This window comes from Contarinia nasturtii, unplaced genomic scaffold, assembly GCF_009176525.2.
Source record: "Contarinia nasturtii isolate CC-2019 unplaced genomic scaffold, AAFC_CNas_1.1 Cnas_scaffold_2678, whole genome shotgun sequence".
Lineage (NCBI taxonomy): Eukaryota > Metazoa > Arthropoda > Insecta > Diptera > Cecidomyiidae > Contarinia > Contarinia nasturtii.
The window spans coordinates 1,126,368-1,143,516 of record NW_022199997.1 but is presented as its reverse complement, the minus strand read 5'-3'; the positions used below and the strand labels follow the sequence as shown (position 1 = coordinate 1,143,516).

The window sequence follows — 17,149 nt, the reverse complement described above, 5'->3', positions numbered from 1 at the left end:
CACAATTTACGCAATTTTAATTAAAAATTACATTCGTATTTAATTGATTTATTTTTTTCATTTTTTTTTCTTTCAGCTCATCGGCTACCGAATTAATATCCCGGCGTGGTGTGTTCTCTCGTCGCCATTATGGTTCAACGGATCAGGTAATAATTGACGTAAATTCCCAGCTGAAAGTGAGCAAACCGATAATTTCTTCTATTCACTTTCTTGATAATCTTGCTCATCTGCAAACACGGAACCATTTGCAATGCAAAGAAAAAATAAATAGGTTCCATTTCGTGTGAAAGTATATTCGAAACTTTCATGATAACATTATACACGTAATGTTGATGTTTTTGCCGTCGAATAAGTTTTTTGTTTGTGTTTGGCCACAGGGAATGTGAAAAAAGGCATGTTAGTGGAGTAAAGTTATTTCGCTTTCATGACGTTTTTTGCTCTCTCTTTCTCTGCGGAATATATGGAGCAAATAAAGTACTGCATCACCTGCAGTGCGTTTCGCTTGTGTTTCGTGTGGAATTTTTGGTGCTATTAAATGTGTGCGGAACATTTTTTTGGCACATTTCAACGAATTTTGCATCAACACGTTTTGAAAATAAATGAACGTGGATTATTGCTTCATGTGAATCTCATAGTCATAGCTTACTGTGTAAAGCATAAAATCGATTTTCAGCCAAGAATTATGCGACCTAATCAAGAATTTCCTCATTTGATATGTTGTGCCAGAGTTTGTTGTTTCAGTAAGATGGTTTGATTAGATTTTCTTCTTCGCATACTTGTCTGGTATAGTGTGTATGTGCTTGTGTGATGGATATGTGAGTATACTGCGCAAAATGTGAATTCAAGTTTTCTTCAACTTTGTGTGGATTGTTTGAATCCATCAGCTTTTACAGACGAGTCAAATGCAAAGGAGATCATATCACACATATACACAATACCGCCCAACAAAATGTTCCACAATTTGACGCTTTTGAATAAGCAGCTCGTAAATGAACATTTACAATCATCCAAATACGTAGACATACAATATAAACGAAAATACAGTAAAAACTTTTTGTACGAACACGCTTAACTTATAAAACCGCAACAATATAAACACACACACACATATTGACATTTAATGAGACCATAAATATCAAATGTTCATGAAATTCACAACAAAAATCGCCGATTTTTCCGTGTGAAGGAATTTCTTTTTTGAATTCTGATCGAATGATAGACACAAAATTCAAAACATAAAACTCCAATCTGTAGGTGTGTGTGTGTGTGTGTGTAGTCAATCAAATGGATTTTTGATGTGTGCTTTAAAAGCACTGCTTTTAGACGTCACACATGTGCTACATAAGGAACAGCGTTTTATTGATGAGCATATGGATTTATACATTTGCTGGAAAATGCGCAGAACAGTTCAGCCAACTTGAATTCACCGCAACCTTTGTGAAATTGTCTGAATTCCAACAACTTTGAATATATTTATTTGAACAATAAACAATTTTAGATTCTAACTTCCGCCTGCTCTAATTACGAAAGCTCAAAAGTTTTCGTTTGCAGAAATTGCCAATTAGATCCGAGCAAATTGAATTAAATAATTTTTTTATTGAATTTTACCCCAACCGAACAAAAACAAATAGAACAAAGTTTTAAATTTGACAAATTGAAGTGATTTTACCAAGGCACATTTTTGGGTAAATGATTCAAAGTACACGTAAAAGAATTTCCATTTATTTTTTTATTGTGGTTGACAGAAAGGTTCATTTTTAGCATCGCCATCTGTTCCACATAAATTAGTATCAAAAGTCTTCACATTCTACATTCTTTACAAATATTTTCAATTAGATGTGCGCGTTCTAATTCACTCTGCAAACGTAAAGTCTACATTATACTCATGGCATATTTTTCCAAAAAAATCGTCTTTTCAACAAAATACATTTTTTATTGATTCTTTTTTAAAGCGAGTAAAAGCAAGAGGAGGTTCCATGTTTATTACATCATAGACACTCACTCGCTCCCAAAACTTCATTCTCTTTTATAGTTCTTATCCAGGAAAAGAGAAATGCAAAAAGGACGTCTTTTATTGGGGGTGGGGGTGTTTGTTAATTTTATCCGATCCTTAGCGGAGCTGATACGACCCCTGAGAATTCTGCATAAGCATCTACGGTTATCGTGATTCGCGTGAAAGCATCTTTGTGGAAATATAATTTTAAAACATTAGTACTTTAAAGCACGATATGAGAATGAAAAATACATACAGATTATCAAAATTCACCGTTCTTATGTTTAAAAATGAGATGAGATAAACAAAAGAAAATCGAATCGATCAAAATTGTTTTTCAACTGAATTCGTTTCGAACCGAAAACCAACTAGAGCAAAACGTACAGTATCCCATCTGCTGAAGCAATGTACACACACCGAAATTGGTTCATCTCAATGGCAGCACACAAATTGATAAATGAATAGTACAAACTCTCATGTGGATAGAAAGCACGCTATTTACTGTGCAAACATGTAAAGAAAAATGTTTGCGTGGAACATTTTCAACGCAGATGAAAAAGGAGTCGAATAAATAGCGGTTTTTTGTTCTGAATCGCAAAAAAGAAATTTATTCGAGACGAGGATTTTTTCGATAGTACGTTGCCATTTAAAAAAATTTGACAGTGTTATAATGTACAAAATCGACAGAACTCTAATAGCAATGCTATTCACCTAATCGGAACCAAACAATTTTTGTGGGCTAATGGTGTGTATGACTGTATAATCACTTATATTGTGTTTGTTTTGAATAGCTTTTACATGAAAACCAAACGAATCCAATGAAAAGCACTTAGAATCTCGCTGTGAATAGTGTGCAGAAAATATCGTTAACCAATTATTTGATAATCGATATGCTTTTGGTCGTTTTATTGTCGTCGTCTATTCAACTCTTCAAGTGTTTATTGGTCACTGAAAGCTCTCCCATTCTCGTTCTCTTCTCGGTTTTTTGTTCTTTTGTGTGTCAGTTTTATACAACTTTTCACTTTCGTACAACCGATCACAATATTGTTTAAATGGACGAACTGTGTTCGTGCAATTAATTTGATGTTATGGCTCAGTCTAGAATGTACATACATTCGTTTTAACAGCTGGATATTCACCGTTTCATGATTATACTGATAAAACCACGACGTGCACAATGCATTATACTTGTCAAACATTATACAATGCTTAAGTGTATGTAACGAGTGAAATTTATCGTGGTATTTCAGCGATGAGCAAGCACACATACCAACACATACATATCATAATAATCGTAAATATGCGCTTGATGATTGAGGTCATTACATGGTGAAATGACTGTGCTTTGGAAAAGGTTTCGACCTTTTTGTACTGGGATAACGTTGTCCCGTTTTCAACCATAAACGATCGTGTGCTGTTCATCGTGCAAAAATATTTAATACATGCAATTATATCACTCTCAAAAGGCCGGGAATGTCGTAAAAAAGCGGTCATTCTTGTAAAACCTGCAGAGCGAATGGTCTATAAATTTGCTTAAAAAATATTGGAATTTCCATCCATATGGAATAATTTAAATTGTCACTTACTAAAGGTATCTTGTTTATGTAATTATACTTTGAAATCCGAAAAACGAATTTTGAACGAATTTCAGTGGAAAATCTATTCATTAAATTTTATTTTCTCATTTAGCTACCTCAAACCGATCTGGATGCGCTCGATCCGAATTGTCGACGTTTTCGTTTGGAAAATGGTGAATCCCTTGCCGAAATCGATGAGGTAAGTTAATCGTAAAAATTGAACTCGCTCCAATTTAAAAATATCTTCTTTAGTGTTTAGTGCAAAAATGAAAATAGGCTGTGTTTCCGTTCTATATTTCTTCGGTTCGCGTTTTTTTTAGGTTTATTCGCTCATTTTAAAGAAATTACGCTTCGTTTATGTCTTCCACCATAAAGATACCGTAAAGACTTTAGTAGAAAATACCTATAACAAATGACGTCAACATGGTTGCACTGTGGCAAGTGCAATTATGTATTACTTTTACTCATCATATCTTTGAAAAAAGGAAAAAAAACACATTCGCGCACACACACACACGCGGAGAGAGCTTCATGTATGGTGCTTGACATTGTACTATTAAAACCGACTCAATTACATATTCTGCATCAAGTTGAAAACGAAGACTGTCTTAAATGCCAAGTTTTGCAGAATTGTTGATGATGATTTTCAACAACTGCTTCAATGATAGAGTCAAGTGATGAGAAATGTTTTATAGTTCATAGGCGCGTTGAGTAACTCAGCAAATGTGGTCGGAAATGGCATGTGGCTGTGTTTGCAGTACTGCGATTTATTGTCATTCGGAAAATTTAAGCGTTTATCATGTAAATTTCTTTAACTATCAACAATTCACACATTGAGTAACAACTATCACCGTCACTTCGAACGAAAATCTCTCAATATTAAGTAGCGTGGTAGCTTTGAATATTCCAAACGAATGGTTTTGTCATGGTTTGGATCATGCTTACAAAATAACGAGCATAATTTATTCATGATATCGATTTTTGCCCATGAATATTCGGTGCATGGATTTTTCTTCAGTTGATGTTGTTTCCTAATACCATGTCAACGTGAAAACCACCGGAAATAAAATTCTGTATATCTGAAAATGTATACAATGTGAACGCTATGTCGATGGGAATAGATGTGCTCTTTGCGACACCTTGCCAAGTAAAAGAGAAAATGATGAAGTTTGAGCGCTTCAAGTATAAACCATCACTTGAATAAAGTCAACATCAAGAGCACCACGATAATGCCAAGCGTTATCGAAAAAAGTAGCATTTTTGATTGAAACATATTGAATTCTTCGGGAGCTGCTGGAGGAACATTTCATTATAATCTATTCTCTTGTGGAAATGATTTTAAATCGGTTCAGCTAAACCGTAATCATTGAAATGCCTTCTAGAGTTTCTTAACGATTGAAAAAAAGAGAAGAAAACTTTGACGTGCACTTGTTGACGTAAGGAATAAATTAAACCAATCATTTTGATCTATAGGGCGGTTGTCAATAGATTTTTAGGGCCTATAGAAAAAACTCGAATAATTGAATTTTCATAAAATGAGGGAAAAAACCAATCAAGATTGAAAAATTACTCATGACAAGCAACGCATTTTTCTCTCGTTATTTTGAAATGACCTTTCGCGCTGAATCATCATCCGAGCAATATAAATTCAATGCTTTATTTACCATCGGAAGTGTGTGTGTGTGTGTGCGACATAAAAAGCAATAAAAACCAAAGCGTTGGCTAATAAACTTAAAATATTACCAGTGAACGTGCATTTGCAATGCTTCAACTATAATATGGTTAATAAAATGATGGCCATTCAAGAGGAATCAAAGTGAAGCGATAGATATTCAAGCGAATCATGGATCGATCAAAACGTGAATGAAAAATAATGAAAAAATGGAAAAAATTCAATTTATGTCAACATTGAACCACTACCATAAAATAATTGCAACAGAATCCCGTAACAGATCGATACAAAAGCGTCAACATGGATGGCACTTTCATGACATGGTATTTGAATGTTATGAACTCCATATTTCAAAATCCAATGACACGAACATTTAGTGAACAAATGAGATTAATTCGATATGTTTTTTGTCTGCGCATTTTGGTGGTAACTTTTCAGAATTATGGATTATCGATGAAATTTGGTAACACCGTAACCGTACGAATTCACATATTGTTTGTTGTCATCATATTCAATGCATGACCATACATTTTATATGCAAATTCAGTTGATGGTAAGGGAAATCATTCTATGAAGAGGATGAACACGTTTAATAGGCAAATTGATTGAATCTCACTTTATTTTATGAACGGAAATTACATGAAAAATGCGGAGCCATCGGATCAATCACAATTGTATGCAATTTGAATGGTTAGGTACAGTTAACTCAATAAAGTAAAGGAAGACGGTGATACGTTCCGTTCTTTGTTAAATGTTCTCAAACGATGAATAATATCGATGGAAAGACCTCATTTCCGCATTTGTGAGACCATATTTCCCTGAACTATGAAAAAAGAAGAATATTTGATTGACGTCACGTTGATTTCAAGTAATTGTAAATATTATATAACTCACAAACTTCACAAGTATATGCCATAACAGCACATGCGTGCGCTACTCAGCTTAGTTTCTGTTCATGTGATGCTTTTGTATGTATTGTTTTTGAAGAAGAAGCACATGTTTGAGTGTCACTCGTTTCCGCTCAATGAAAATATATTATTCTTCTATAAAGTTTCTATGAAAATCATTGTGTTTTCTATGAATTAAACTCGTCATTTTGTAAATGGATTTTGATATTCTACGTTTTCCTGCGAAAGGAATCTTTTGCCGAATAAATTTATTGTTGCTACCTCTTTTTTTGTTGGCATTTGTTTTATTTTTTGAATAAAAAAAAATCAATAGCAAATTCATATTGTGAGTAATGAAAACAAACATCAAATGGAAAAATCGTTGAAATCAGTCGAGTGAAACGTTTTGATACACACAACTAGAACGCGTACTAGCACAATTATTTTTGGCAAACATTAAATGTTGTATCTTTTTTTTCTGTTTGCAAATAAATAGGTTTTCGGGTCACCAAGTACGCCGATTTTGGAAAATCCGGAACATCAAACAAGATGGTATTTCAAATATTTTCTTGGAAAATGTGAGTATCAATCAAATCAAATGATTCTATTATTTAACTTTCATCCGGTCACAACTTTTCTCTTTCGCTCGTAAAAACATCCAACTATTCCTAAAGTATTTATGTACGTAAATACTGTGTTTGAATTTTTTCATTTCCGAAGCGATACTTTTGTGTTTGCCATTTTTTCTGATAAAAAATATTATTTTCAAACCATTTTTTTGTTGCGATAAATATTCATAAACAATTTTTTTCTCGTTTTTTTTTTTTAAATACAATTTTCAATATGTGCTATATCGACTGTATATTTACACGAAAATAGTGCATCAAAATTACGTGGGAATCGACTGCGAGAAAAATCCATATTTTCTCTCAATTGTATCACACGAATCTGGAAACAAATCAACACCATTGTATAGAGCCATGTTATTCCGTAAACAGGTCAGTATGTCTTTTGCAGCTAAGTTTGTTACGAAAACCGGTCTCTTTCTATTTGAATATGAAAATAGTGACAATACGAATATTATCATGAAATGGAATGTTGGATATTTTGGTTCAACAAAATGTATACGTTATCAAAGAATTATGGTTGGCTATTTTTAGTCTAAATAGCTGCTTATCATTTCTTTATTTCAAATGTACTTTTAACACGCATCATCGGTTTTTTGTTTTTGTTTTTGTGTTTGGTAGAAAGTGATTTCTTTTTCATCGAACACGAGTAGAATATTAAATGATGCCTGATAAAAATGTATATTGTGATTTGCGTGCTTATGATCACAAAAATTATACCTGTAATCAAATATCATAAATAAATAAAATTTGTTTTTTTTTTTCAACTATTGTCTCGATCCGAGCTCTGAAGAAATTCTTGATTTCACAGTTTATGCATTGTTGTTCATGTGCGTCAATGGTGTAATGGTTAGCATAGTTGCCTTCCAAGCAGTTGATCCGAGTTCGATTCTCGGTTGACGCAATAATTTTTTTTATTCTTCTTTATTTTAGTTCTCTTGGATATAATACACCGTATTATATATCTAGAAATGGTATTTTGTCTGAAGATAATGTAATTAATACACACTGGAACATTGTAGAAACAAATGTTATATACAAAATGGTCCATTGAATCTTTCATTGCATTTTGTTTTAATTACTTTTCATTGTTTGTAAATAAATCTTGCAATATATTTTCCAAATGGTGTCTTTTAAGCATACAACATACGGGATCAAATTATTTAGAAGCTAAGATTTATTTATAAACACTAAACCAAACAAAGTTTTCAATAAAAGATACATCGACCCAATATATGGAGCAAGTAGACACTACGCACTACGCTTAAGTCTCGAATTGGTCAAATTTATACAGAAACGATTATTATCCTTCAATGTTAGCCCATTTGCATTAATTGGTATTTGTAATGACCGAAATATACTCCCTTTCTTCCGCGCCATACTGAAATTTGCAAATACAGTCACATCATGCAGTACTTAAAGAATATAGATCCCATTCAGAATAATAAAAATAATAATGTAATAAAAATATTAACCTCTTGAGGTTACAATGTAGCCATTAACCATTACGTTACACGAATTACAAATGAACAATTGTCTAAGGCTAATTGTCTTTGTACTCTTTTTCTCGCTTTTTCTATGGTGTTTGATAATTTACCATCTATTCAAAATTAATTTCACTCCTTTCCTCCTCGAGAGCTCTGCTTATGACATCTTGTCATAGACACCATTGTTCAGTGTAATTTAAATTTTGAATTTGTATAACGTAAAGTATCATCAATTTAATATATATGATTTAAATTTAAAAAAAAATCACTAAATGCGTCAACCGAGAATCAAAATCGGATCGACTACTTGGAAGGCAACTTACACCATCCATTACATCATTGACGCACATGCTATGAGAAATTTCCATTTTTACACGGGATAAATTTAACTGATGAACACAACTTTCAACCCCGTTGTTTCTCTGCCCACACATTTTCTGTTTCAGGGTTTGTTTGACGAAACTATAAAAACTCGTGAAACATTTTAGCCACATTGAACCGATCACGTTCATTTTGCTCACAAAATCACTATAAATTTCTTTGAATATTTGATATTCACGTTATATTGGATGAATATGTAGAGCAACAGAAACATAATCGGTTCCGAATGAAAAATGACATGTGTCTAAAACTGATCTAATATGAATGATTGGATGAATGAATGATAAACACCTGATTCCAGTTGAAATATTCGTTCATGATAACAGTACAAGTCAATCAACAATTCAATGTATATTATTTGCTTGTATCTGAATAAAGTCGATTCGTTTCAGTTCGTTTTGAAAGCAATGACATCTAACAAGTATGTGAGCTAGAGCAAAACCATAATGGCATTTCTTTAAAATGTAAATCCATCTCAATGACGGTCTTAATGAAACGTAAAATACCTGTCTTCAATCTTCCATAGAAAAAAGGATAAATGGATATGCCCAACTTCTCTCAATGGTCGACACATTCGAATCATAAGTTTTTATTCACGTGTACTAAGGAATGTTAAGAACACCATTGGAATATAAATATTCAAACAAATGACATTATCTCGTTGATTGCAATGTAATCATTCAAGATTATGATTTGAAGAGAGAGCGAGAAAAGAGTTGGCAATGCAATGCATGATAATTTCGTTATTTTCAACCGTCAAATTTCCATAAAATATGCGAATACATTCATTTTCTGTGCATCCATTACACTCGGCAAATCATTCATAAATCAGGTTGTGACATGCTGTCTATGAAAATAACCTAATTTGTATTCGTTTTGATTTTTTTTTTTTTTGGTACCGTTTTTATGCAAAACTTTCCATTTCAATAATTCCGAATAATTCCTTTCTCGAACGATTCAGTAACATGGCGAAAAAGTTAAGCCATGCATATGTAAATGGAAGAGGATCGAAATATCAACACTGAATTAACAACATATATAATATTCAACTCAAGCTAGAGCATAGGTGATACCGGAGCGGAAAAAGTCAACACAATAAAAAAATGATCATTTAAAATGGAAAGAATATTTCAAAACTTATACAGTAGATTGCCAAATGTCGACACACGACCAAATGTCGGAATACCGAGAGGTGAATTGAAATTAAAAATTGAAAATTCATTTGAATTGCATTTTTAAAAGTAAATTATGAAAGATCAATATCAAATCTCTTTATTATAATCCAAATTTTAATCAAAAATCTATTATTGCTTTCACAAATTACGTTCAAAAAAAATTCGGCATTTTTATCACTTTTTCACGTCAAAAGTTAAACTATGTCATTTTGAGACAAGCCGGTAAAATGCGTTTTTTTATATGAAAAAATAACTAGTTTGGAAAAAAATTTATGTCGGCGAATTGTAGATAGTTTAATTTAATTATTGAACAGAAATTTTGAAAATATAAAGAAAAAAAATTATATTTATTTTTCATTTTTCACTGTAATATTATTCCGGAATAAATCGTCCAATTGCCGACACATAAAGCACCGAAGTTTCAAGTGAAACACTTTGGATTTGACAGATGTGACAGTTAAAGTCGTATTTGGATCATTGTGAAATTCAAACCAAAAATATTCTAGATCAGTGAAATAACGTAATATTTTTAAATATTTTTGCCACTTTACTATAGAAAAATAAGTAAAATAAAATATGGAGCAAAAATATATCAATCTAATAATTTTAACTCCAATATTTTGTATTGTTTACCACAATGTAAATAGTGCGTTCATGGGCTGTCAAAACTTAAAGTTTACAAGTTTCGTAGTGAAAATGCATGAAATATGTCGAGATTAGGGAGCCGAGAATTGGACGACGAATATCCGACATTTGGAATTTTCGATGTTATGACGAAAAAATGGAAAAAAATAATACATTTTTGGAAATTACTATCTTTTGAGAAACGTGAAATGAAGCACAATTAAATTCTGCATCGAATTGTGTATAAAGTGATATTTTTTTTAAAATCCAAAAATGTTAAATATTAAATTGAAGTTGAAAATTCAAACAAATAGTCCGACATTTGGGCGAGTGTCCATATTTCAAATGTGTGCGAAGAATTTTCTTTTTTAAATTGGTTTTTTGCTGTTTTGTGACAAATTGATTAAATGTGAATTGAAATGGAAAGAAGCCTAACATTTTGTTGAAATGGAAATAGTGTTTCAACTCTAAAGGAGCGGAACAATTGTGTATTTTTAAATGTTGATATCAAAACATATTTAGTCTTGGGCTACTACTCAGTTGCTGCTATTGATGCATGATGTTTGTTATTTTCAAAACAACTACCCAGTTAGCATATAGCCGGTTCAATCGCAGCAACTACCCAGTTAGTTCAAGGTGTGATATCAAATAACAATTGAATAATATCCCATGAATTCGTACAAAAGTTATCTGAAAACAGTCCAGATGCTGTTCAAATGGAATTATCAAAAGAAGCGAAATTTCTCTCGGTCATATTGTTATCAAAGTCCAAGATGATCAGATAATGCATTGCGAATACTAATGCGAAGCAATCAACACTTCTCTAATCGAAAGATGTTACATAGCACTTCACATTCATTCTATAATTCCACATAACGTCAATGGTTATGACTACATCATTATTATTATTGTTCACGTTTGTAATGCTTCTTACAACTAATATATAAATAGATATGGTATATAGTGGCATTTATGCTTGTCTTAACTGCCATAACAAGGACTAAATTCCAAGTGTATTACATTAACGACCCAATTCATTCGATTGAAAATAGTAGTGCTTCATAAAATTGAAGTTTACTCACGTCAATTATTCCAACTCTATAAATTTATGCAATGAAATTGTTATGAAAAAGGATAATAAATCCCCACAAAAATAACAATTTACATGAGATACTTGTTAACGAACCGAAACCATGTTCTCATATCTTTTTGTTCTGTTCGAAATGGTGTTTTATGTGCGTCAATAGGACGCAATAACATTGCGGGTCATTGTTCTGATATCAGACAATAAAGAAATTTTCGATTCAAAGATTTCTGCATTTTCCTCCCATGAGTCTCGCTACCGTACATTAGAATGCTTGTTTATCTTCATCAGAACAATATACAATGTCAAAACAAATCGACACCAACATTTCTTCGATCGACATTTTATGCAATGGAAATGGGTCGGATGTTTTTGTTTTCTTTTGTGGATTTTAACCACAAACAGCATTAAACTCGAAAAAATTGCCCGAAGCATAATAACCACTAAGAAAATGTTTTTTGTTTGTGCTCGATGTACGGCTTGTTTGTATGTGAAATAGAAGGAAAAAATAAAATATACTCATTGACTGACATTTAAAGTACATTGATCAAAATGCCATTATAAACAGTTAACAAAGTGGAAAGTGTTTTATTGCATTGATTGTTATTTGAGATACGTGCTTCAAATATTATCATGTCTCGGTTGACCTGGCTGTAGGTTCTTTTGCAAACAAAAGCACCGAACATTAGTTGCTCGCTTTGGGATTTATCAAATAGAAGACGCTTGTTGACTGATGTTGCGCTTTTTACAACGATTTTTTCTCTCCTACTTACATTAAAATGGTAACATGAAAGTTGTTAACGGCGATGCTTTTTACTCAACATGAGTAACTTATGTTGGAACACACATTTTCAAAACAATTATGAAAATGTCTGTGAAAAAAAAGATGACGGTAAAAAGGGGATACCTTTAATTCGAAGAATTTAAATAAAAACACTCGGGGCTGGTATTCTACGACAATTCCACAAGAATCGTTCGGAATTATTGTTTATATAAATAACTCAGCTCAGTGAAAACAATAGAAGCTATTGTTATTATTATTTTAACACTTACATTACTACAATCAATATAACAATCATTTCTATTGTTTTACAGTCCGTTTCAGCGCCTGACGGTGGCTGAAATTTCGAGTGTGTGACAATTTTTTTTTATCTTTTTAACGTTTGGCGACAAATGAAGAGTCCAATTAGAGTTTTATTTTGGTATTTTTGATGTCTACCTTTGAAGCCAAATGTTGAAAAGACAAAAAAATATTAATTTTTTTTAATAAAAACTTTATAATTAATTCCATCATGTAGACAAGTTTCGGAATAATTTCACTGAAAATAAGTGGAATGTTGTTTTTTTTATGAATAACGCCTATTATTCTCGCTATGTGCTGCAATGTTTATTAAAAACAATATTTATTCATAGAAATATATTTTTCGGAATAATTTCGAATAAATTGATCGGAAAAGTGTATTAGAATACCGGCCCGGTCCAATTTTCATCATTGCATTTAAATTTTGACGAGCTTTTTTTGTCTATTTAGCCAAACATTGTTCTTTTCAATACGAAATATACACAGTTGTAAATTGATTTTTCGCAGAATATTATTTATTTGCATAACAACATCTTGAAATATATTATTTGTATTCACATTTACATGGTTTCTGTCAGTTTTTCGACTCATGTACCATAACATGCTTGTACCATAACATGCATAATACAATGTCAAAAAATATCATGCAAGAGTTATTCTCAAGTCGATGCATCAATGGTTATTATTGTAAATGCGAGTTCAAAAAGTTTTCCGAAAAACACGTATTCCTACTTCGTTTGCCTAACTTTCAAGTTTATTTTGATAAAACTTTTATTTTGGTTCCGGTCGTTTTGTTCTTCTTATTTTGTTTGTTTTATTATTCTAGGGAGCTCAAAAGATATCGCTCACTCTTCATCAAAATCAAAAGCCCACCGTAAAACAAATGCTGTCACATTTTTCGTCAATGGATGCGACGAAGACACCAAAAGAGATCTTTTCACCGGACATACAGAAAGATTTATTACTTTTGGAGGAGCAAGAGGGATCTGTCAACTTTAAATTTGGCGTGGTGTATATGAAAGCTGGCCAAAAGTGTGACGATGAAATGTTGAGTAACGGTAAGGCCACCGCTAATTACTGACTCTCTAGTATTGCCTCAAGTGGTAGATCCGTTCATAATGAGCTTATCTTAACCAACAAATGTCCAATGCAATTAATTTTTTTTTTGCGTTATACACTGAGTGTCTGTGATGGCGCAGCTGTACTATATACATCCAAATGATGTAATGTATGCATTGTAAAATCCAACTTTATGTGATAAAATGGCTTTGAGCCATCGTACAATTTTCATCAAAATTAATTAAAACAAATCCGGTTAATCACATTTACACGAATCTCATTTTTATTATTGAATTATTTATTTTCATTGAAATTTCATTGTTTGTCTCCAATCAGCGTTGCAATCTCCAACACTCTATGACACATACATTCGTAATGAGTCATATTCACAATTTGCGTTTCAGACAATAATTATCTTTAAACCCGTTGACATTATAATCACAATTTATCCCGAAAATTCACCTTTCTACTGTACTGCAACGCATTTCCATTGTTATTATGAAATGTGTGTTTGACGGTGTTCGGTGAACAACGCAAAATGATTTATTATTATTTATAAATGATAAGCAGTCTGAAAGCGCCAAATATTTTCGGTGTACACAACACACTTATAATTAATGATCATCCATGTTTGCAAAGTGCGTTGCGAATGAAAAAAAATCACAAGATTTTGGACACTTGAAAAAAGAATCATTTATTGTAACACATTTGTGATGGAAGAGAGCAAAAAATAATGTACTAAATCTAATACATCTCAATTTTTTTCCCAATTTCTCTATGTCATTTCATCATTCACTCGGGCTCAATAATTCATCGCATCTTTATTATGTCTGTATGTTTTCTGTGCTTCGTTTATCTATGGTGGTTACACATTTCCTGCTGTTTTTTTGCTGCTATAAACATTAAATGATGTCTACAAATTACGCTTCATCATCCGGTTCGATTGAGCTGCGTATGTCTGTGGATATTTATGGTGCACGGGGATCTGTCACTATGCATCATTGGCACTAACAACAAAAAATAACATACGACACGCACATAGAATTTGGAAGTAAAAGTTTTGAAGAATTTTTAGGTATACTAGGCGAAAAAATACGATTGAAAGGATGGGAACGATTTCGAGGCGGTCTAGATGTAAAAGGTATGGATAATTCCATTATTTTTTCTTACGATTTTTTTGTTTGTTTTCATCTTTGGACGGAAATTGGTTTCGATTGTGGTTTATTTTTAGACGAAATCATGTTTTGTAAACAACTTTGTATTTAAGGGGGGGGTTAAACAAGGACAAAGTTTTACAAAAGATTTTACTTTTTTTTTCTCATAATTTTTGAACTCTGCAATTATTTGATATTCTTTAAATTTGTTTGCTTTTCTGTTGGTAAGCATTTTTTTCCGCTGTCAATGTAGTTGAAGCATCAACTGATGGTGACAATATACCCATTGTTATATTCGTCTTTTTTTGCAGGAGATATGACAGGAAAATATTCAATTTATACGTTGTACGAAGGACACGAAATAATGTTTCATGTCTCAACGCTATTACCATTTTCTCGAGATAATCGACAGCAGGTGTGTATGCGTTTTTTTTTTTTCATTTCGTGGTCGTTAGTTGTGCGTGTGTTTGGGTTTTCTTTTCATTTTTCTTGTTGGTTTCACATATTTCCTGCTCCACCATAATTTGAGAATAAATTCAGATTATTCTCTTTTATATCATCGAATGAGCATTGAGACATCTAACAATAGCATCGCTCAAAATTTCCATATAAAATACATTAGAAAAGCATTTTTGGCGTTCATCGTATGTGTATGTGATTGTCTGAAGATGATTCGACAACGAAAGCAAAACTTCTTTTCCAAACATTTGAACTTTGTTATTTTCACGTATTCCATGATGATCTTCTGTAATCTAATTTCGTAGCATATAAATTTATATGGAAATTACGGTTTTGTGTGTCGTATGATGTAAAATCAATACCAGGGTAGAATATTAAATTCGTAAGCATACTGTGAGTGAAAAGCGAAAAGAATGAATAGATTGTTTTATTTTTTGTTTGTTTGCTGGTACATTTTGTTCGAAACTCAGATGAAATCAAAAGGTGAAGTTAAATAAGAGTCGCATTACCCAACACGGCAGGTGGAAGAAGAGGTTTGCCAAAATTTAACTATTTGATGCTACAAATGACTTCATTCCCACAGCGCAATATCTATATTCTGAAACTAATTTGAAACGCCTGCTGACAGTTCCGAACCCACGCACAACACCAAACTTTTTTTCCATATATATATTTATAAATGTTTGTTTGACATTTTAATTATACCGTTTTCAACGAATTTTATTCATTTGGAATGAATTTTTATTTGGCAGGTCGAACGAAAACGTCATATTGGTAATGACATTGTGAACATTATTTTTATCGATGGCGACAGCTGCGACTTCTCGCCGAATTGCATCAAAAGCCAATTTACACGTATCCTTTTCGAAAAAAATAATCGATTTCGGTTTGTTTGTAGAATTTTTGGTTTTCATGAAAGCTAAGTTATGGTTGTTACAAGTACAAATTCCAATCAATTTGAAGTTTTTAAAATGGATATCTCATTAGCACACCATCGACCATCGTCAGAATGACAAGCACGTTTCATTCGATGTATTCTTTGAATTCAATTTATACATGTTTAACTTTTTTTTCATTTAATTAAAACATTTGTTTTTTTTTCGTAACTTTGATCGGCATCGATATCCAATTAAAAAACATTCTTCTTCCCAAAGTTGTAGTCAACATTTAGTTCAATCGTTTTTGATGTCAGAATAAACGTTGAAGAGAGCAAAGAAAAAAAAATGTACGATGGCAAAGACATTTTACAACATCTTCGTTGTTTTTGTCACTTTGAAACACCCTCGTCAGTTTGATGTGACTCGAACTTTGTGGCCGACCTATTACCTGAGAGTTTTTTTACATAGAATTTTTCTGCTTTCAGTAACAGTATAATTGAATTTTTCTCGTGAATAAAAGAAAGCAGAGAAAACTGAAAAAAGAGAAATTCGGAAAGGAAGACAAGTCATTGAATTGAGCCATAAAACTAGAGACTGGTGTCTAATATCCACTTCGTAGTCTATTCACCATTTTGATTCATTCTTTTATGTCGCGACTTATTGTTGTGCTTAAACGTTTCTTTTCACCTGAATTACACTAAAGGTACAAAATTGTATGTGACACTTTTTCTGCCACCGAAAGAAACATTGTACCAAAACCAATTACATCATGGCTACATATATAAACGGCCAGACCCGGTCCGATGGCCTTTTCGGATAAGAAAAACCAATTTTCTTTTTTTTTTGCAATGAACATAATTAAAATTTGCTTGTGCATAAATAAAAATCTTTTATATTTCGAAATCAGTCAATGGATCATAAAACATTCCAAATGGTTTCCAGTTTTTTATTTTGTTTGATTCTTGACCCTTGAAAACCGAAGTCGAAACATTAAATTAAATCTTTTGGATGT

General features: G+C 32.3%; 1 protein-coding gene and 1 non-coding gene across 5 annotated transcripts in view; both read left to right on the top strand.

Moving 5' to 3' along the window:
- Window positions 1–17,149, top strand: part of LOC116348901 (GTPase-activating Rap/Ran-GAP domain-like protein 3) — a 76,506-nt gene that overhangs the window by 56,120 nt on the left and 3,237 nt on the right. For all 4 annotated transcript variants that reach the window (XM_031780102.1, XM_031780105.1, XM_031780103.1 and 1 more), the window contains 8 exons: window positions 77–146; window positions 3,683–3,769; window positions 6,626–6,707; window positions 7,009–7,127; window positions 13,414–13,645; window positions 14,689–14,787; window positions 15,112–15,215; window positions 16,012–16,114. In XM_031780102.1, coding sequence (XP_031635962.1) covers window positions 77–146; window positions 3,683–3,769; window positions 6,626–6,707; window positions 7,009–7,127; window positions 13,414–13,645; window positions 14,689–14,787; window positions 15,112–15,215; window positions 16,012–16,114 — 896 coding nt within the window. The remainder of the gene's footprint in view (window positions 1–76; window positions 147–3,682; window positions 3,770–6,625; window positions 6,708–7,008; window positions 7,128–13,413; window positions 13,646–14,688; window positions 14,788–15,111; window positions 15,216–16,011; window positions 16,115–17,149) is intronic.
- Window positions 7,588–7,659, top strand: Trnag-ucc. The gene has a single exon. It is a non-coding gene; the product is annotated as a tRNA-Gly (tRNA).